This window comes from Schistocerca serialis, chromosome 1 (assembly GCF_023864345.2).
Source record: "Schistocerca serialis cubense isolate TAMUIC-IGC-003099 chromosome 1, iqSchSeri2.2, whole genome shotgun sequence".
Lineage (NCBI taxonomy): Eukaryota > Metazoa > Arthropoda > Insecta > Orthoptera > Acrididae > Schistocerca > Schistocerca serialis.
Window position 1 is genome coordinate 1147732325 of NC_064638.1, and position 23248 is coordinate 1147755572.

General features: G+C 39.5%; 1 protein-coding gene across 1 annotated transcript in view; it reads right to left on the bottom strand.

Moving 5' to 3' along the window:
* The window catches only part of LOC126456073 (WD repeat and FYVE domain-containing protein 3), a 303206-nt gene that overhangs the window by 201899 nt on the left and 78059 nt on the right, over nt 1-23248 (bottom strand). Inside the window, 4 exon segments of the mRNA XM_050091831.1 lie at nt 3669-3860; nt 15133-15280; nt 15446-15591; nt 19457-19696. Of these exon segments, the coding sequence (XP_049947788.1) occupies nt 3669-3860; nt 15133-15280; nt 15446-15591; nt 19457-19696 (726 nt within the window).

Sequence of the window (23248 nt, forward strand, 5' to 3'; positions counted from 1 at the left end):
CTTCATCAACTTCATCCAAATTAAGCAATCTTGAAAAATTCTGAAAATTAGAGATTCATCAGTTCTTTTAAAATTGTGTGTCTGCAGCCTCATTCCAGTTGTTACTACTGTGGCAAGTAGTATGAAGATATTTCTTTTCTGTTATAAATATTCTTAATTTTTCTTTTTTACTTTAATTCTTGTTATAATCTGTATTAAAAAATGTGAAAATCCTACACACACAAGACACTCAACACTGAATATTTAAAACAGGACTGGAAACTGTTAAACAAAAGCAAGGTGTAGTCTTACAGATGTCACAGGTTTATGCTTGTAGATGTTTTTTGATATAGTCTTTGCTCCCCCATTAATAGTGGACCTTGCCACCACCTCATGGTGGACAGAGGGACGAGGGGCAAGGATTACATGCCTCAATCCTTAACAATGCAGATGGCCATACTGCAACAGCGATCACACTGGAGTGGTTTCTGTGTAGAGGCCAGACTAGCGTTTGGCTCCTGAAGATGGGAAGCAACTTTCTAAATAATTTCAGGGGCAACAGTCAGAAACATTAAGTGATCTAGCCTTGGAACATCTGCCATCATAGCCTTGTTATGTTGGTATTGCAAATGGCTGAAAGTAAGTGCAAACTATGTTGGTACATTTCACCAGTGACATGCTGGTGTACTGTATGATGACAGCATCCTCTTGGGTAAAAACTTCCAGAGGTTAAATAGTATTTCATTCAGATTCCAGAAAGGGACTACTCAGTAGTATGTTGTCATCAGGTACAACTAATATAGCCTTTTCTTGGTCCGAGCATGAAATTCTAGAGTCGTTAATTGATTAGGTAAGTTCAAGAATTTAAAACAAAAGATCAGTAGTTTAAACTTAGATATAGTGGGAGTGAGAAGTTAACAGTATGAACAGAACTTTTCATCTGGTGAGTATGTGGTTATAAAATACCAAATCAAATAAAGATAATGCCAGACTAGGTTTATTAATGAATAAGAAAATAGAGATGTGGACAAGTTACTATGAATATCATAGTGAATTCTTCCGTTCATGCGCTTACTAGAGATCCGCAGATGAAGATTGAGGGAAACAGAGACTACTTCAAAAATAAGTGAATTTTTTAGCTAAAGAATGCACACTCTAATTATGAGGTCACAAAAATTTCTCATTGTCCTCATAGTTTGCCCTCTGTTTTATATCCCTTCCACAAACCAACACATATTTCTACACTTCGCTGATACATGCCATCAATTTCACTGAGGTTTCACTCATTTGGTCATAGATTTGACAGTACAAGACACAGCCTCCACTAAAATACAACAAAGTAAATCAGGATCTGTTTAAAGATACATTTTTTATTGGAAACAACATACTGAATGCGTCATATGGTGGCTGGCGGATATGACATCAGGCAATGGGGCAGAATGTAGTTCTGAGAGCAAGGAGTGCTTGGCTGCCATGAGGGTAACGTCTGTTGTATAAGATCATGTATGGTTCGAATAAATGTATTCAGTGGAAATCAGTCACAATTATTCTTCAATGTTTAACAGTTTCTATTTCTATAAACTACATGAGAACATCATATAGCTTTGTTTGCCCGATGGACTATATAACAACAAAAATAATCAATTACTGACAATATAATGTAATCATATAATAGAGGGAAACATTCCACGTGGGAAAAATATATCTAAAAACAAAGATGATGTAACTTACCAAAGGAAAGTGTTGGTATGTTGATAGACACACAAACAAACAAACAAACAAACACACACACAAAATTCGAGGTTTCGCAACCCACGGTTGCTTCATCAGGAAAGAGGGAAGGAGAGGGAAAGACAAAAGGATGTGGGTTTTAAGGGAGAGGGTAAGGAGTCATTCCAATCCCGGGAGTGGAACGACTTACCTTAGGGAGAAAAAAGGACATGTATACACTCTCTCTCACACACACACACACACACACACACACACACACACACACACACACACACGCACATATCCATCCGCACATATACAGACACAAGCAGACATATGTAAAGGCAAAGAGTTTGGGCAGAGATGTCAGTCGAGGCGGAAGTACAGAGGCAAAGATGTTGAATGACAGGTGAGGTATGAGCGGCAGCAACTTGAAATTAGCGGAGGCTGAGGCCTGGTGGGTGACGAGAAGAGAGGATATACTGAAGAGCAAGTTCCCATCTCCGGAGTTCTGATAGGTTGGTGTTGGTGGGAAGTATCCAGATAACCCGGACGGTATAACACTGTGCCAAGATGTGCTGGCCGTGCACCAAGGCATGTTTAGCCACAGGGTGATCCTCATTACCAACAAACACTGTCTGCCTGTGTCCATTCATGTGAATGGACATTTTGTTGCTGGTCATTCCCACATAGAAAGCTTCACAGTGTAGGCAGGTCAGTTGGTAAATCACGTACGTGCTTTCACACATGGCTCTGCCTTTGATCGTGTACACCTTCCGGGTTACAGGACTGGAGTAGGTGGTGGTGGTGGTGGTGGTGGTGGTGGTGGGAGGGTGCATGGGACAGTTTTTACATCGGGGGTGGTTACAAGGGTAGGAGCCAGAGGGTAGGGAAGGTGGTTTGGGGATTTCATAGGGATGAACCAAGAGGTTAGGTGGACAGTAGAAAGACACTCTTCGTGGAGTGGGGAGCATTTCATGAAGGATGGATCTCATTTCAGGGCAGGATTTGAGGAAGTCGTATCCCTGCTGGAGAGCCACATTCAGAGTCTGATCCAGTCCCGGAAAGTATCCTGTCACAAGTGGGGCACTTTTGGGGTTCTTCTGTGTGAGGTTTTGGGTTTGAGGGGATGAGGAAGTGGCTCTGGTTATTTGCTTCTGTACCAGGCTGGTAGGGTAGCTGCGGAATGCGAAAGTTGTTTTCAGGTTGTTGGTGTAATGGTTCAGGGATTCAGGACTGGAGCAGATTCGTTTGCCACGAAGACCTAAGCTGCAGGGAAGGGACCGTTTGATATGGAATGGGTGGCAGCTGTCATAATGGAGGTACTGTTGCTTGTTGGTGGGTTTGATGTGGACGGATGTGTGAAGCTGGCCATTGGACAGATGGAGGTCAACGTCAAGAAAAGTGGCATGGGATTTGGAGTAGAACCAGGTGAATCTGATGGAACCAAAGGAGTTGAGGTTGGAGAGGAAATTCTGGAGTTTTTCTTCACTGTGAGTCCAGATCATGAAGATGTCATCAATAAATCTGTACCAAACTTTGGCTTGGCAGGCCTGGGTAACCAAGAAGGCTTCCTCTAAGAGACCCATAAATAGGTTGGCGTACGAGGGGGCCATCCTGGTACCCATGGCTGTTCCCTTTAATTGTTGGTATGTCTGGCCTTCGAAAGTGAAGAAGTTGTGAGTCAGGATGAAGTTCGCCAAGGTAATGCCACTGTCTCCGAGAGCTTGCATAAGTTAAACTTTTTTGTCTGTGTGTTCTCCTGCCGCCACTTGGTGAGTAGATTTCTATATCTATACAATTACACTATATAGCTTTATTTGTACCACAGGGAAAATGTTATTCAATCTTCTTCACACAACACACAGAGCACATGGAGGCTGTGAAGTACCTGTTACTGAGTGATGCTAGCCCCTAAATTCATTGCACTGTCACGCACGAAGTTATTTTAATAAAAGAACAACATCATAGATGCTTACCTCTGAAGCATACATCTGCAATGTGAGTGATAGCTGGGCACAGTCTTGATGGTGTACTGAAGGCAGGAGATGAAGCATGGCTACAACCACACCTGGGTGGACAATAATTGGGTCCGGGGCAGGTGGATTCAAGTTTAGAGAATTCACCACTGCACGGCGAGCTGATACTGGTGACTCTGGAGGACGATTCGACTGCAAACACCATTCATATTAGATCTACAACAATCGACTGGGATCTAAACATGTTTGCAACTTGTGACTATACACAATACTTTTCTCATATTAAGCATATATAAGCATCCACATATGGTTAATTTACTGTTAAATAACTGGCTATAAATGGATTGCTTTCTACTTAAATTAAGTATAATTGGATAACATACAGGATGGAACAAAAAGCATACAATAGGCCATAAAATACTGCTTTTGAAACATGGTGCACTATAAATGAAGTTATTGGTAAATAAGCGATTTCATTTGTACCTGAAAAATTAGAGTGCAATGGATGGAGATCTCTCAACCAGAATCTAATTACATGCTAAAATACCTGTCCAACCCAGTTTCCCCAGTGTCAAACGTGGAAAAACAGTATTGTTTGCTGATGACAGTAACATTCTAAACAGCGAAGAGTCACTAAGAGTACTAAATGAGAAAGCTGAAGAAACACACACATGTATGCAGGTGGATAGAAAACAATGAATTAACCCTAAGTGTAAAAAGAGACACCCATGAACAGCATTCGTTTCAACATGAATAGAAAACCCAAAACTAATTCTCTAGAAGTGAAAGATGAGCCAATAGAATGGGTAAAAAGTGCAAAACTGCTAGCAATGCATGCCCCTCTCAGTTAAAGTGGACTCAGCATGTTACTGTAATCAGGAAGGGAAGAATTTAAGCATGCAATGCACTTTGAACAATAAATTCAGTGGGTAATAGCTCATCCAATAGAACAATGTATTTTGCATATGTCTAATCTGTGATTAGGTACAGCATAATCTACTAGGGAACAAATGAGTAGAATATACAAACAATCTTTAAGCTACAAAAAGTGCTGTATGTATTACAACAAAAAGCAGCAAGAGGACTCACTATACTGAGGTGTTACACTCTACGAGAACCTTGAGTGTTCGATGTGAATACATTTAGCAAACAGTGATTCACACAAGAAAGACGTCTCCATGTGAACTTGGAACCAGATGCAGCTAGCACTTACATCTCAGTAGAAGAAATAAAATGCAAGCCCAAAATAGTGTGCTACATAAGAGAATTAAATTAGATAAATGACCATAGACAAAACTGAAATATGTGCTCCAACTATAATCTAAAAAATTATCTGTAAAATTTTTTTTGTTTTCAAGGATTACCAGAAATGATACATAAATTACGTTGACAATTATGCTAATGTTGAACTGTGATGATTAAGAGCCATTTTACAATATATATTCAATAGAAAAATATACTGTACAAACATGTAACACAATAAAGCAAATATTGTATGTCTCTATTTGTATATCTTTAGTGCACATTGAAAGATGAAGAAGAAGAAGAAGAAGAAGAAGAAGAAGAAGATGATGATGATGATGATGATGACAATGATGATGATGACAATGATGATGATGATATTATTATTATTATTATTATTATTATTATTGTTATTACACAACCTCAACAACTGGAATAACATAAAAAGAAAACATCAAATCAATTTGTTTTACTGTACACTAACCACTATGTACCAACAGACAAATTGCTGCAAAACTCCATATACGACACAAAAATAACATCAAATAAAATCTTCCAATTTGTATCAAATAACGATTTCAAATGCAATTCCAGAAAGGAAATGACTAAAATTTCTTTGCTGCTGATGGCAAGCTGTGAACTCCATACCGCAATGCAGTCAACACAAAATATTAGCTACTTTCATATGAGGTTGCACTAAATGTTTTATTTTTATATATGTCTAAAAAGGGTTCCTCAGCTGTAGTTCTTCTAATTTTATAAAATAAACCTTTACACAGCTTGTCGCAATACGAAATGTGATGCACAGATAAATATTTTTGCATTAAAGGAAACTAGTCACCGAAAAGCAGACATATTGCGTCATTGAGGGACAACAAAAATGAAAGAAAACTTGTTAGCTATGGGAGTAATCCTTTATGATATTGGTGTGGTTCCTGTTGATTATCTCAGTAGGTGGGACTATACCAGGCACGGCCTACATCTCAACAGGAAAGGGAAGGGGAAACTGGCTGGGGTAATAGCAGGAAATTTAAGTGGGGGAGGCACTGCCATGAATGGTAAAATACCAGTGGTTACAGGTGTTGGAGCAGCACCTTTTTTAGGATAGGTAAGACAGAAAGATGTCAAGTTCTACGAGAGGTCAGGATTGAAACAAATCTTCAGTTTAGGAAAGAAATTAAACAGCACAATTCTAGCACATTGGATCACCAATCACAGCTATCAGTTATAAATTTTCACCAATCACGAGAAATTTTATCTCCACCAAGTTGTATCTCAGTCCTAGGTAATTGCATTGATGAATTAAAGTCACCCAACCCAATTGACATAATCTGCCTCTCTGAACACCATGTGACCACTGGTATAGGAACTAGGCCTAAGCACAATGAGAAACTCAGACAGGAGAGTGCTGCAAATGTTAGAATAAGGAAAGGTTCTCATAAAAGTATAATTAAAAATAATGTAAGTATATTTCATCAAAATATTGGGAGTTTAAAGAATAAAGTAGATGAGCTTCTGGTTTGTTTAGAAGATTTAGAAGCTGAGAATGAAATAGATATACTATGCCTGTCTGAGCATCACATTGTTACTGATATGAATAAGGTAAATGTAAGTGGTTATAAGCTCTCTGCACATGTAATGAGAGAAAATATGGAGAAAGGAGGAGTTGCCATATATGTCAAAAGTTATCATTGTGCAAAAAGTATAGAAACAAAAAAGTTTTGTGTAGAGAAACATATAGAAGCATGTGCCTGTGAGCTTAAATTAAATAAAGGCACATTTATAATTGTAACTGTATATAGGTCCCCATCAGGAAATTTTCATCTATTTCTGAAAAATTTGGACTCCTTGTTGTGCTATCTGTCAGACAGGGGGAAGCAAATTATTATTTGTGGGGACTTCAATGTAGATTCTCTGAAAGAGGGTAATAGGAAAAATGACCTTGAAGTATTACTCGGTTCTTTCAATTTGACACCCGTTATTGATTTTCCTACTCGGGTGGTAAAGGATAGCAGCTCACTGATAGATAACTTCTTTATAGACCAAGATAAGTTTAACCAGATAAATGCTCAGCCTGTTGAGAATGGTCTTTCTGATCATGGTGCACAGCTAGTTACAATATATGACATAGCTCCATTCAGCAATACTAAACAGTCCTCCAAAGTAGTACGTTCAGTCAACGATTTAACAATTGCAAATTTCAGGGAAAGCCTACAGCAGTTAGACTGGGATGAGGTGTACTGTGAACCTGATGCCAATTTAAAATATAATTTATTTCATGACATTTTTGTAAATGCATTTGAAAACTGCTTCCCCAAGAAAATAGTTAAATATACTCGTAAGAAACCTTGTAACAAACCATGGCTTACTAAGGGTATAAAAATATCTTGTAACCGGAAAAGGGAAATGTATCTGACAGCAAGAAAGAGTAGTGACCCAGAAACTATCAAAAATTATAAAAACTACTGTGTTATATTAAGAAAAGTTATTAAAAAATCCAGGAGTATGTGTATCATGTCTGAAATCAGCAACTCTGATAATAAAATTAAAACAATTTGGAATATTATTAAAAGAGAAACAGGTCAACCAAGAGCAGAGGAAGACAGTATTACCATCAAATTGAATGAAAACTTTACGAACAAAAAGTCAGAAGTTGAAAATATTTTTAATAATCATTTTCTAAATGTTGTGGATATAGTAGGATCCAGGTGTTCATTAGAAGATGCTAGGCTGTTAATGGAAGAGGCCATACCTATGCAATTTGATACAATTGAAATCTCACCCACTTCTCCCTCTGAAATTAGGAAAATAATAAACTTGCTTAAAAGCAAAAACTCACATGGAATTGATGGCATTTCCAGCAAAATACTAAAAGCTTGTTCTCAACAGATAAGTAAGATTCTCAGCCACCTGTGTAATAGCTCTCTGGAACAGGGCATTTTCCCTCATAGACTGAAATATGCTATTGTTATACCTTTGCATAAAAAGGGGGATAGATCTGATGTCAACAATTACCGTCCAATCTCCCTTCTAACAGCTTTATCCAAAATTTTTGAGAAAGTAATGTATTCAAGAGTAGCTTCACATATCTGTAAAAATGAAGTACTAACAAAATGTCAGTTTGGTTTCCAGAAAGGTTTTTCAACAGAAAATGCCATATATGCTTTCACCAGTCAAATTTTGAATGATCTGAATAACCGAACACCACCCATTGGGATTTTTTGTGATCTCTCAAAGGCTTTTGATTGTGTAAATCATGAAATTCTGCTAGACAAGCTCAAGTATTGTGGCATGAGTGGGACAGTGCACAAATGGTTTAATTCGTACCTAACTGGAAGAGTGCAGAAAGTTGAAATAAGTAGTTCTCGTAACATGCAAAGATCAGCACATTCCTCAAACTGGGGAACTATCAAGAATGGGGTTCCACAAGGGTCAGTCTTGGGTCCTTTGTTGTTCTTATTATACATTAATGACTTGCCATTCTATATTCATGAAGAGGCAAAGTTAGTTCTCTTCGCTGATGATACAAGTATAGTAATCACACCTGAGAAACAAGAATTAACTGATGAAATTGTCAATACTGTCTTTCAGAAAATTACTAAGTGGTTCCTTGTAAACGGACTCTCACTGAATTTTGATAAGACACAGTACATACAGTTCCATACAGTGAATGGTAAGATGCCATTAATAAATATAGACCTTAATCAGAAGCATATAGCTAAGGTAGAATATTCCAAATTTTTAGGTATGTCCATTGATGAGAGATTAAATTGGAAGAATCACATTGATGATCTGCTGAAACGTTTGAGTTCAGCTACTTATGCAATAAGGGTAATTGCAAATTTTGGTGATAAACATCTTAGTAAATTAGCTTACTACGCCTATTTTCACTCATTGCTTTCATATGGCATCATATTTTGGGGTAATTCATCACTGAGGAATAAAGTATTTATTGCACAAAAGCGTGTAATCAGAATAATAGCTGGAGTCCACCCAAGATCATCCTGCAGACATTTATTTAAGGATCTAGGGATATTCACAGTAGCTTCTCAGTATATATACTCTCTTATGAAATTTGTTATTAACAACCAAACCCAATTCAAAAGTAATAGCAGTGTGCATAACTACAATACTAGGAGAAAGGACGATCTTCACTATTCAAGATTAAATCTAACTTTGGCACAGAAAGGGGTGAATTATACTGGCACTAAAGTCTTTGGTCACTTACCAAATAGTATCAAAAGTCTGACAGATAACCAACAAGTATTTAAGAAGAAATTAAAAGAATTTCTGAATGACAACTCCTTCTACTCCATAGAGGAATTTTTAGATATAAATTAAGAAAAAAAGAAAAAAAACAAAAATATTAAAAAAAATAATAAAAAATAATAAAAATAAAAAATAAAGAAAAACAAAAAACACAAAAATTGTTTTATTAACTTAAGTATGTTGTTAAATTAACCTAATTATGTCATGTATTGGAAAATTCGACTCGTTCCACATCATTACGAAATATCGTATTCATGATCCATGGAACTAGTATAAATCTAATCTAATCTAATCTAGTCTGAGCTAAAGTAGTATGTACACACACACACACACACATACACACACAACCTAGTTTTTGTGCCCCCAGTGACAATGAAATATGAAAGAATTTCCACTCTTGTTTGATCAACAAAGCCAACCAACTGCATGAAACCTACCTCTCATATCAAAGACACTGTCCACTTCCTTCACCAACTCTCCTTTACACTCGAAACCCACCACCTCATTCCCCATACAACTTACCAATTACATCCTGACTCACAACTATTTTTCCTTTGGAGGGAAGGTATACAAACAAATCTTCAGCACAGCCATGCGCACCCGCATGGTACCCTACTATGCCAATATGTTTATGGGACATTCCTAGCTTCCCAAAAATCCCAACCCCTAGTCTGATCCAGGTTCACTGATGATATCTTCATGGGCTGGACTCGGGGCCAAAATGCCCTATCCTCATTCCTTCACAACCTCAACACCCTCTCATTCGCCCACTTTACCTGGCTCCCCTCAATCTAATGCGCCACCTTCCTGGATGTTGACCTCCATCTCTCTGATGGCTCCATCTACCCCTCTGTCCACATTAAACCCACTAGCCATGAACAGTGCCTTCCTTTTGACATCTGCCATTCCTTCCACACCAAAAATACTTACCCACCCTCCTAGCCAACTGTGGACGACATATCTGCAGTGACAAGAACTATTTTGCCCAATATGCTGAAGGTCTCACAGAGGTCTTCTCAAAGAGGCAATCCCCCCTCCCAAGGCCTAGTTCACAAACAGATTTCCTGTGACATATCCTCAGACACCACCAGTCCTCCCACTACCTGCAAGAATCAGTTGCATAGATGGATCCCCCTTGACACCCAATGAGCCGTGCGTGGCTCAGGCTTCTGCCATCTCTTCTTTTACATCCTGTTTTTTTCATGTTGCCATCTCATTATGTTAAGTTTTAATTTCTGTTATCACTGAGTTGCTGCTTTGCTTTGTCTTCCCGGGAGCAGCAGCACCTATCGATATAGCCCTCATGTGTTATCTTTGCTGCCCTGCTATTACTTCCCGGTTGTCGTTTGTCATGGAGTCAGTTGAAACATGCCAGGAGGGCAGTTCGGACCTTCCAGTCGTGGAGTTGGAACGTGGCATTAGTTCAGTCGGGTTGGAGCAGCAGTGAGGCCTGGATGTCAATAGTTCGCCAGACCGCTGCCACCACGTATCACTTTAGCAGGGGACGGTCTTCGTGGATCGTCGGTCGACGCTCATTCTGGCCCCTTTCCACAATTCCTACTACTTGTCCTGTCCTGCGGGTGTATCAGGGTGTCTCACCCAATATCACCCTGGACTGGAACCACTGAACCACATCCTCTGTCAGGGCTTTGATGATGTATCATTCTGTCCAAAAATGAGGAACATCCCAACCAAGATCCTTCTTATCCCTTCCTAAAACGGTATTCCATCGCTCACCTAACCTACACAACATCCTAGTCCATCCCTATACCAATGCCAACCCCTTGCCACAGGGATCGTATCCCCTGGGGTGGACCAAGGTGCAAGACCTAACCAATCCACCAACCCAATACTTCCTAGTCCAGTCCTGTCAAAGGTTTATCCTATCACATCAGAGGTCAGGCCTCCTATGAAAGCAACTGTGTTATACACCAACCCTGCTGCAAACAGTGCACAGCTTTTTATGTTGGTATGACAACCAACCAGCTGTCCACCAATATGAATTGCCACCGACAAACTGGAACAAATTTGACCATTTGGTGGTACAACAGGCATCTGAGTAGGACATGCTAAAATGCAATTGCTGCTTCACAACCCAGACCATCTGAATCCTCCCCTCCACCACTAGCTTCTCTGTACTACACAGATGGGAGTTTTCCTTTTAACACATCTTTCACTTCCATCGTCGCCGTGGCCTCAATCTCTGGTAACCGACTGTCCCCACACTCTCCATCCAACAGTTTCCCCATCCTGCCACGCCTTCCCAGTTCATGTCCCCATATCACCTTCAGTGTGTACTGGTCACCTTTGGCTCCAACAACTCTGTGTCACATGCCTAGCCCACGTATCTGACACATCAAACTCATGCAAACCAGCTGACTCCCTTCAAGCCTTCAGCCACCCATCCCCAATCCCTCTCCCTGCCTCCCACCTCTCTCTCCTCTACCCATCCCATTCAACACAAACCCCACTACAACCTATTCCACCTGTTGAAATGCACCACTAGCACTGTTCATCCAGCCAGCATTATGTAGTGAGTGATCTCCTTAAATCTGGAAGTACTTACATTCTATCAGAACTTTCATACAACATTTGTCCCACAGATATCAGTTACAAATCAGTACAAAAAACAACCAACATTTCCTCAGTTTTAGAAAAAGAAGTTTTAGGCCTTATCTTGCACATGTGTTCAACTGTTAAATGTTCCCAAATATTCAGACAATAAATAATAATTCACAGAAGACAGCATGGAAAGTGTTCAACATATGTGAGTCAAATGAGATTGATTTACTGTGTACTGCATAAGCTGAAATTTTTATGCCAATTTTCTTTCAAAACACAGGTGATCAAATAATAAGAGTCTTCATGTTATATTAACTAATAACTTTGACAAACAGGGAAAACCAACTTTGAATCCTAGTTAGCCTGAATGAATAAGGACATCATCCAGAAGCTTAGCGATGTATGCATCTACATCTACGTGATTATTCTGCTATTCACAATAAAGTGCTTGGCAGAGGAGAAAACTGGTGATTGAAATTTCATGAGAAGATCCCATCGCAATGAAAAACACCTTTGTTTTAATGATTGCCACTCCAATTCACGTATCATGTTTGTGGCACTATCTCCTGTATTTTGTGATAACACAAAACGAGCTGCCCTTCTTTGTACTCTTCCGATGTCATGCGTCAGTCTAACCTGATGCGGATCCCACACCGCACAGCAATACTCCAGAATAAGGCAGACAAGCACAGTGTAAGCAGTCTTTTTAGTAGATCTGTTGCACCTTCTAAGTGTTCTGCCAATGAACCGCAGTCTTTGGTTTGCTCTACCCACAACATTACCTATGTGATTGTTCCAATTTAGCTTATCTGTAATTGTAATCCCTAAGTATTTAGTTGAATTTGCAGCCTTCAGATTTGTGTGACTTATCGTGTAGTCGAAATTTGATGGATTGCTTTTAGTACTCATGTGAATAACTTCACACTTTCCTTTATTCAGGGCTAGTTGCCACTTTTCCCACCATACAGATATCTTATCTAAATCATTTTGCAATTCGTTTTGGTCATCTGATGACTTTACAAGATGGTAAATGACAGCATCATATGCGAACAATCTAAGACTGCTACTCAGATTGTCTCCTATTTCCTTAATGTAGAACAGGAACAAAATGGTTAGAAGGCGCTTGTGAGGAATGGTGTTGAAAGCCTTCTAGAAATCTAAAAATATGGAATCAATTTGACAGCCCCTGTCGATAGCACTCATTACTTCATAAGTATAAAGAGCTAGTTGTGTTTCGCAAGAACGATATTTTCTGAATCTGTGCTGACTATGTCTCAATAAATCGTTTTCTTGGAGGTACTTCATAATGTTCCAAAAACCTACTGCAAATCTACATTAGTGATATGGGCCTGTAATTCAGCAGATTACTCCTACATCCCTTTTTGGGTATTGGTGTGACTTGAGCAATTTTTCAGTCTTTAGGTACGGATCTTTCGGTGAGCTAGCAGTTACATATAACTGCTAAATATGGAGCTATTGTATCAGCATACTCTGAGAGGTACCTGACTGGTATACAATATGGACTGGAGGTCTTGGCTTTATTAGGTGATTTAAGCTGCTTTGTTACACCAGGGATATCTACTTCCATGTTTCTCAACTTAGCAGGTGTTCGTGATTGGAATTCAGGAATATTTACTTCATCATCTTTGGTAAAGGAGTTTTAGAAAACTGTGTTTAACAACTCCGCTTTAGAGACACTGCCATCAGTGATTTCAACATTGTGTATCGCGCAGTGAAGGTATTGATTGAGTCTCTTTGGGTTTTCTGCCAGATTTCAAGACAGAATTTTGTTGTGGAAAATATTAAAAGCATCTTGCTTTGAAGTACGCACCATATTTTGAACTTCCGCAAATCTTTGGCAGTCTTGGGGATCTTGGGTGTTTTTAAATTTGGCATACTTTTTCCGCTGCTTCTGCAACAGCGATCCGACCCGTTTTGTACACCGTGGAGGATCAGTACCATCACTTATCAATTTATGTGGTATATATCTCTCAACTGCTGTCGATATTATCTCTTTGAAGTCATTCCACAACTTTTCTATGCGTACATGGTCAGATTGAAAGGAGTGAAGACTGTCTCTTAAAAAGGTGTTAAGAGCATTTTTATCAACTTTTTTTAATTAGATATACTTTGTATTTCTTTTTGATGGTTGTAGGTGTTATGGAATTCAGCCTAGCAGCAGCTGCCTTGTGATCGCTAATCCTTGTATTTGTCACAATACTCACTATTTGTCCAGGATTATTTGTTGCCAAGAGGTCAATTAGGCTTTCGGAACCATTTATGCTTCAAGTGGGCTCATGAATTAATTGTTCAAAATAATTTTCTGTTAAAGCATTCAGTACAATTTTGGGTGACATTTTATGCCTGCCGCCGGCTTTAAACGTATAATTTTTCCAGCATATCGAGGGTAGATTGAAGTCACCACCGACTATAATTGTATGAGTGGGGTACCTTTTTGAAATGAGACTCAACGTTTTCTTTGAACTGTTCAGCAACTGTATCTTCTGAGTCGGGGGGTCAGTAAAAGAATTCAATTAATAGTTTAGTCTGATTGTCAGGTATAACATCTATCCACACTATTTCATGGGAACTATTTACTTCAATTTCACTACAAGGCAAACTACTACTGACAGCAATAAATATTCCACCACCAACTGTATTTAATCTATCCTTTCTGAACATTGTTGGATCGTTTAGAAAAATTCTGGCTGAACTTATTTCCGGTTTTAGCCAGCTTTCTGTGCCTACAACTGTATGAGCTTCAGTGCTTTCTATTAGTGCTTGGAGCTCTCATTATTTCACAACATAGCTACGACAATTTACAAGTACAATACCAATTGTTTCTACAACTACCTTACTGTGTTTTACCTACCCCCTTTTACATGGATGCTCTTTCTGTGGTTCCCTGAGACCTTTTAACCTAAAAACCTTCCACACAGCATCAGCTACCCGTGTAGCCACCTCCTGTGTGTAGTGGACTCCTGACCTATTCAGCGGAACCCGAAAACCCACCAGCCTTGCTTATGTGCCTGCTGACTTCTCAACACCTTAAAACTATACAGCCAGTGTCACCCTTACTTCTTTCATCATTTGTGTTCCACTCAGAACTTTCCAGCATGATGCCAATTTCATACAAAGGGCTGAAATAGCAATCAGTAATTGAAAACAGGACAGAATAGAAAATTAGACAGCCCAGCAGAAACAAAAAGGAATGCGGAGGGAGAGGGAGAGGGAGAGGGAGAGGGAGAGGGAGAGGGAGAGGGAGAGGGAGAGGGAGAGGGAGAGGGAGAGGGAGAGGGAGAGGGAGAGGGAGAGGGAGAGGGAGAGGGAGATATTCAAAGTAAGGAGCAGTTGTATTAAGCTTTCTCTACTCTATTTCCCTCTTCTGTACCTCTGATTGATGTCTTCGATGGGTTGGAGATTTGAAGGTTACGGCCGACATCAAGTTAGGTTTTTCAAATGCATCAAGAGCCACATCATACAGCATCCGAAGAACTAAACATGCGTACGACAGCTGTACTGGAATGTGATCTGGAATGCTTAAACAGGAACACAAGTGGTATTAAGCAAAAGAATAGCAATTTTGTTATGTAACGAGAAAACTGTACTCATATCTACTGCTTATGCAAATAATCTGTGACAACTCTACTACTGCTTATGGAAACAATCTGTGACACAACTCTATCATGGATACTAATTATTACCTTGGTTCGAGAACATTCCCTATAAATAAATTATGGAATGTATTTTCCTCTTTCGAAAGCAGTGTGTCATCACACTCTTCTAATTGTTGCTGACTAGAAAAACAGCCCAAGAGCCTCAGAGTGTCACAGAGGCTTGTTAAGCATATCTGGAAAGAAAGAGGGACATTTATCATAATTTTAACAGTCTTTAATGCATAGTGATACAAGCTAAAACAGCAAAGAATATGTAAGTTCTGCTGTAGTGTCATCTTAAGAGCACCACTGTCAATGTTAAAGAATAAATGTCTTTAAAAAGCTTGGGATTTTTGTCTTATATAGGAGCAATGATTAAAGATTCAGAAATTATATTCACTGCTGAATGGACAACAAAAATGTTTATGTAATCGTATACATAGTTTCTTTAATGACATTGATGTTGGGGAACCATTACACCTAATTTCCTTCCTTAATTTCCTTGTATTGAAATTTAATTTTTTTTCCAGAACAAACTTTAAAAAATCTCACTGAATGTGATTCTGAATCTTGTTTCATATTTTCATCCGCTCATTAATACAAAAGGTATCTGCTAACAAAGCATTTGTGAAAGGAAAAGCAACTATGGTACATCTGGTAACAAATAAAGAGTGTGTCCACAACAAGCTCTAAAAAATCAACAACAGGATAGAGCAAGGGATCTGTTGTTTATCAAATAATCAGAGGATGTTTTAAAAGAAAAAGAAGAAAAAAGCATTTTAAAAAATGCAGTTGCTGCAGACAGTGCACAATGGTATCCACCAAGAAGCTCTCAAGCGATAAAAATAGACTGACTATTCTTGTAGCATTCCTCAACAGTGTAAAATGTTCTCTTTCAACTGTTTCTGTACCTCAGTTGTGTCCTAGAGTTGACCCAGCAATGCTGTGGCTATCTTATTATTGTGGATGGAACGTAACAGTCAAGATCCATAGAGAAGTAAATGTTTTCCTACACTTGAGGCAGCCAATAATGATTCCTACACTGACAACACATTTTAAGAACCAATACACTTTCTACATTAAAAGCACTTGATTACTGTAAATGACTTCCTAGTGGAATAATTTTCCAGCTCCTCTGAGTCATGTGCACTGAGTGAGCTGCCATGATGGCCAAGACAACAGGCTCATGTTTTGGACAAGTGAGGTTAAATCTCCCCCTCTGCCCATCCACATTTAAATTTTCCAAGGCTTCCCTAAATTGTTTAATGTAATATCTGGTATGTTTCCTTTAAAAAGGGCACACCCAATTATCTTCCCTATTATTTCCCAATATGAGCTAATGCTTTGTCCCTATTGACCCCATCAACAATAGAACACTGAACCCTAATTTTCCTTGAGAATCTTTGAGTCATATACCCCACATGAAAATAATCAGCTTACCAATGATAGTATTAATTTTCCAAATATCAAGCCACCTTGTCTCTCAAAACTCTGTTCTTAGCACAGTATGGACTATGCTTCTCAGCATTGTTAGTTTATTTGAAGTAGTAGTGGATATAAGGTAATATTTCTCATGCAGAATAAAAGTTAATTCCATCCTAATTTTTAATTAACAAGTCACATAAGTATCAAGTTTCCTGTGTCTACCAAATTTAATTTAAAAATGGATAGATAATTATGTAGGAACAATATGGTGTAGATCAATTACATTCAGAGCAAAGCATGAATTTCTATCTGTCTGAATCTGCTTACTGTATTCATTCTTTGGTCTCACTTTATGATTTTTATCCCCAACACTTCCCTTTCAACTGGTAATCCCTTGATGTCTCAGAATGATCCTATCAACCAAGCCCTCTGTTTAGTCAAGTTTTGCCACAAATTTCTTGTCTCCCCAGTTCTACTCAGTACTTCCTCATTAGTTATGTGGTCTACCCATCTAATCTTCAGCATTCTTCTGTAGCAACACATTTCAAAAGTTTCTATTCTTTTTCTATCTAAACTGTTCATCGTTCATGTTTCACTTCCATACATGGCTACACTTCAGACCCACACCTTCAGAAAAGACTTCCTAACACTTAAATCTTTATTCAGTATTAGTAAATTTCTTCCTTCAGAAATGCTTTTCTTGCCATTACTAGTCTACATTTTATATTCCCTCTACCTTGGTCATCATCAGTTATTTTCCTGCCCAGATAGCAAAACTCATCTACTGCTTTAAGTGTCATGTTTCCTAATCTGATTCTGTTAGCATCGCCTGATTTAATTCACCTGATTCAATTCAACTGCATTCCATTATCCTTGTTTTGCTTTTCCACCTGAGCTTTTCATATTGTCTTTCCCCCAAACGCCTCTTTAATTTATCTTTCCCCTAGAGAAATATGCTTCTAAATCCTTACATTTGTGCTATAGCCATTCCTGTTTAGCACTTTTGCACTTCCTATCAATCTCATTTTTTAAATGTTTGTATTCCCTTTTCCCTGCTTCATTTGCTGCATTTTTAAATTTTCTCCTTTTATCAAATAAATTCAATATCTCTCGTGTTATCCAAGGATTTCTACCACACCTTGTCTTTTTACCTACTTGATCCTCGTTTGCCTTCAGTGTTTCATCTCTGAAAGCTACCCATTTGTCTTCTACTGTATTCCTTTCCCCTGTTCGAATCAACTGTTGCCTAATGCTTTCTCTGAAGTTCTCAGCAACCTCTGGTTCTTTCAACTTACCCAGGTCCCATCTCCTTAAATTCCTCTCTCTTTTCAGTTTCAGTTCCAATCTACAGTTCATAACCAATAACATGCAATTAGAGTTCACCTGCCCCTGGAAATGTCTTACAATTCAAAATCTGTTATCTAAATTTCTGTCTAATCATTATACAGTCAATCTGAAAACTTCCGGTATCTCGCGGTCTCTTCCACATATATAGCCTTTTTTTTATTATTCTTGAACCAAGTGTTAGTGATGATTGAATTCTGCTCTGTGCAAAAATCTACCAAGCAGCTTCCTCTTTCATTCCTTTCCCCCATTCCATATTCACCTACTATTTTTCCTTCTCTTCCTTTTCCCACTATTGAGTCCCAATCCTCCATTACAAATTTTCATCTCCTTTAACTATCTGAATAATTTCTTTCATCTCATCATAAATTTCTTCAATCTCTTCATCATCTGTGGAGCAAGTTGGCATGTAAACTTATACTACTGTGGTAGGCATGGGCTTCGTTGTCTATCTTGGCTATGAAACTGTGCTCACTATGCTCTTCATAGTAGCTTACCTGCATTCCTATTTTCTTATTCATTATTAAACCCACTCCTGCATTACTCCTATATGACTTGGTATTTATAACAATGTATTCACATGATCAGGAGTTCTGTTGCTCCTACCACCAAACTCCATTAAATCTAACTTCCACCATCCATTTCCCTTTTCAAATTTTCTAACCTACCTGCCCAATTAAGGGATATAACACTCTACACTCCGATCCGCAGAATGCCAGTTTTGTTTCTCCTTACAACGATATTCTCCTGAGTAGTCTCTGCCCAGAGGTCAGAATGGGGGACTATTTTACCTCTGGAATATTTTACCTAAGAGGATGCCATCATCATTTAACAATGCAGTAAAGCTGCATGTCCTTGGGAAAAATTAAGGCTGCAGTTTCTCCTTGCTTTCAGCATTCAGCAAGCACAGCAAGGCCGTTTATGTTACAAGGACAGATCAGTCAATCATCCGAACTGTTACCCCTGCAACTACTGAAAAGGTTGCTGCCCCTCTTCAGGAACTACACATTTGTCTGGCCTCTCAACAGATACCACTTCGCTGTGTTTGTACCTACGATTTGGCAAGCCACCCCATCGACAGCAAGGTCCAGATTCATGAAGGGGATACATACCAGTGTCACAGTGATGAAAATGATTAACAACAACAAAGGAATTTGGGAGTGGGTCTGTTATAGATACAAAATAATGCTGTAACATTAATACAAGAAAGAGGACAATTTTTAGTGTGTTAAAATATCATATGGACAGGCATAAAGCAACTACTAAATATTTACCTGAAAAATTACATACCTCATTATGGAAAAATTTGGCATTTGCAGGTTCGAAGCGCATGGCAACAGTAACTGTATTAAAGACCATGTGCAGTAAATGCAGCACCTGGGTGTACGGTATACTCTCCCAGGGTTGAGATGGCTGTCCAGACAGGCAGCCCTCCATAGATACCAAAACACTCATTACATACACAAAGCCACCAACTTTGCGAAATACCGTACGGCATCGATGGCTTTCACGCAGGCAAATCAGCAATGACTATAAAAAAGAATACAACATCAAATTAATTTTGTTAGTAAGAAATGTTGTCACAGTTCAAACACTTCAGCAACTTGGTAATAAATGGTAATAACTTGCAGTACTACTATACATGCGCAAATAATCTGCGCATATTTTTTCCTGAACGTATGGATGAAAAATTGGGGTGCATGGATTAATTGTAATAAGGTTAGTACTGCTCCACCCCCAACAATAGACCCTGTTATACTATAGTGTTGTTGGAGCCTCAGACTGTGATGTGTAAATAACAAGTTAGAAGTGAATTATTAAGCATGTGTTAACTTGTTAATTATGGCTACAAGTTCTTGTTATTACTCATACACAGCTAAAGAAAGACTTAAAAGTATTGAAGAAACAGAGAACACTGGAATCCGCAACAGGAAGAAAGTACTATGTGAGTGAGGGTTGTATTCATGACTGACAAAGAAACAAAATGTGGCTTCAAGAAACGAACAGTAATCACTGGGCATTTCGTTGCCAAAAAGTGAAGCACCTGGACCTCGAAAAAAGGTTTTTTAATATGTAGGCGACAATTGACAATATGGATGCAAGGTGACTAGTGAGATGAGCCAACTCAAAGCACTGCTTTAGCCAGAGAACTAGACATCACCAGTTTCAAAGCTAGCTAGGGCTGGTCACCAAAAGTTTTAAATTGAAATGGATTATGCTTCTTGAAGAACACTACCATCGCTCAAAAGCTTCCAGGCATTACAAGCTAAAAGTAGTGAATTTTCATCACAGTGTGATAAATTTGTGCAATGGACATTCCTATACACAAGGTGAGTCAGGAGGAAATGTACATGCTTTAAGGGGTGATACTAGTGGAGATTCTGAACAAAAAACTCCTAATAAACATATGCCTTTTCTTAAACGTTTCCGGGTAAACCAACGAAAACAACTAGGAACGGGAAAGACGTAGCATCGTCCTTACTAACCTTGTCAGTATGCAGGATGGATGGAGAGGTTTGTATGGGCGCACGACAGCAATGTCTTCAAGCACCCACTCAAAACCAGATTGAGATGGGTGTCAAGAAAATACCCAGAACAGGGAGATAAAACAGATTGTAAAACACAGGTAACAAAGGTTGGAAAACTATGTGCATACCCACGACGAAGCATGGCGTCAGCAGTAAAACATGCACTACACAGGAAGAAAGCTAAAACAATGGAAGTAGCAGACTGACCACAAGGAAAAAAAGGGAGGAGCCAGCCACTCTGCAAGCCTAAAAGTTTAGGTCAGAGTCCAGACACGTAAAACTGTAAAAAAACCAATTTTTGCCACTGCCCTTGCAAAACGATATAACATGCATTCCATTAAAATGTGGCAGACAGAGATGTGCACACCACAAGCATCACAAAATGGGGGATCCTCCTGCCATAATAGAAAGCTATATGTGAGAGGACAGTGTCTGATCTGAAAACGTGTAAGGGTCACTTCACCCCGCCTGAGCAACTAGCAGGAGGAATGCCACGGCCGAGTTGCTGGCTTCACCAACCACAGATTATTGGCCGTCACCTCCAGCCATTCTTCCTCCCACAACCGCATGCACTTCCTGTGGAGTGCAGAAATGACAGACTGCAAGGCAATAGGATACTGTGCTACATCCTGCTCTCTGCAAGCTTCCTCGGCAGCTCAATCAGCCTGTTCATTGCTCCATATTCTGACATGACCTGGCACCCAGCAGAATGACACCTGCTTACCCCGCTGGTGGAGCAAGTAAAGTTGGTCATATATCAGCTGGACCAACTTCTCAACTGGGTACAAATTCTGCAATGATTGTACGGCACTCAGGGAATCAGAGCAGATGAGAAACTGATTGCCCCGAATACGATTCAGCTGCTCCAATGCCTTCAGGATCGCATGGAGCTCTGCTGCAAAAACGGTATATTCATCAGGCAGGCAAAACCTGGTGACATGATCAGGGAACACTACAGAACAGCCACGGAAATCCCCTTGTTTGGAGCCATCAGCGAAAACGATGGTAAAACCATGATGCACATCTAAAACTAAAGCCTGGGTCTCTAGAGGAGCCATGGTGGAAATCTGCTCAAACCTCAACGAAAAACAATAAGACCAGCCATAGCCATTGCAAAAAAGCAATCCTGTGTGCGAATGCCATAGGGCCTCGTTACTTGTTGCCAGTTATGAAAAATCTGTGCCAGAGGAAGCTCAGCAATGATATGGTATGCGGGTGTGTATGGTGTGGACATAGTTTTATATGCCTGCTGCACCATAAGTAGCCATCGCTGCATATGAAGTGGCTGTTCACCAGCCTCTGCACAGAGGCTTGGTATGGGGCTTGTTCTGAATGCCCCAGTGGCCAACCTAATCCCTTCTGGTGCACAACGTCCAACATCTTTAAATAAAAAGGTCTTGCAGACCCATACACCATGCATCCATAATCAAGCCGAGATCGCACAAAAGCCCTGTAAAACTGGAGCATACAAGTCCTGTCTGCTCCCCATGTACTGTGGCTGAGACATTTTAAAATACTTAAAGCCTTAACTGACAGTTGTTTCAGGTCTCTAAGATGAGGTAACCATGTAAGGTTCGAGTCAAAAATGAGCCCCAGAAATCTCACTGTCTTTAAAAGTAAGGACAGTGTCCCTCATTCTCAATGCAGGAAATGTTAAAATCGAACAAGAACGGTGAAAAAGAACACACACGGACTTCCCGGTGGAAAACTTAAAGCCACTCTTCTGCGCCCACTGATCCAAACATCTAAAGTTAAGTTGAAACTGACACATTGTCATTGCGAAGTTTGAAGAAGAGGAAAACACAGAGAAATCATCCACAAACAAGGAACACTGGACAGGACTTTTCACTATGGACGTAATGCTATTAATAGCTATGGCAAAGACAGTCACACTTAAAACGCTACCTTGAGGGGTACCGTTCTCTTGCTCAAAGCAATCAGGCAGGACGTCACTGACTTGGTATCTAAAATATCGTGGCGAGAGGAAAGACTGAATAAAAATGGAGAGACAACCACGATACACCCCATTCGTGAAGCTGCTCTAGGATGAGACGCCTCCAAGTAGTACCATAGGCCTACTTGATGTCAAAAAATACACCTAGAAGGTGATGACCGCATAGGAAAGCTTGTTGTATAGCCGACTCCAGGAGGGCAAGGTTATCAAAGGTGGAATGAAACCTCCTGAACCCACACTGAAAGCGACCAAGGAGTTGCCACAATTCTAAGATCCAGACAAAGTGGTGGTTGATCATTTGCTCCAAGGTCTTTCCCATGCAACTAGTGAGAGCAACACTACAGTACCTACTTGGGCATGCGCGGTCTTTCCCAGGTTTCAAAAGAGGAATTAAAACTGCCTCACGCCACAAGTCAGGAAAGTGACCTGATGCCCAAATGGCATTAAAAAATTCCGAGAAAGATACCTCTGTTGCACCTTGTGAGGTGCCATAGCATACTGTAATGGATCCTGTCGTGACCAGGGGATGTGTCACGAGCCACAGACAATGCAGAATCCAGCTCGCACATGGAGACTGGTCAGTTGCAAATTTCATTGGAG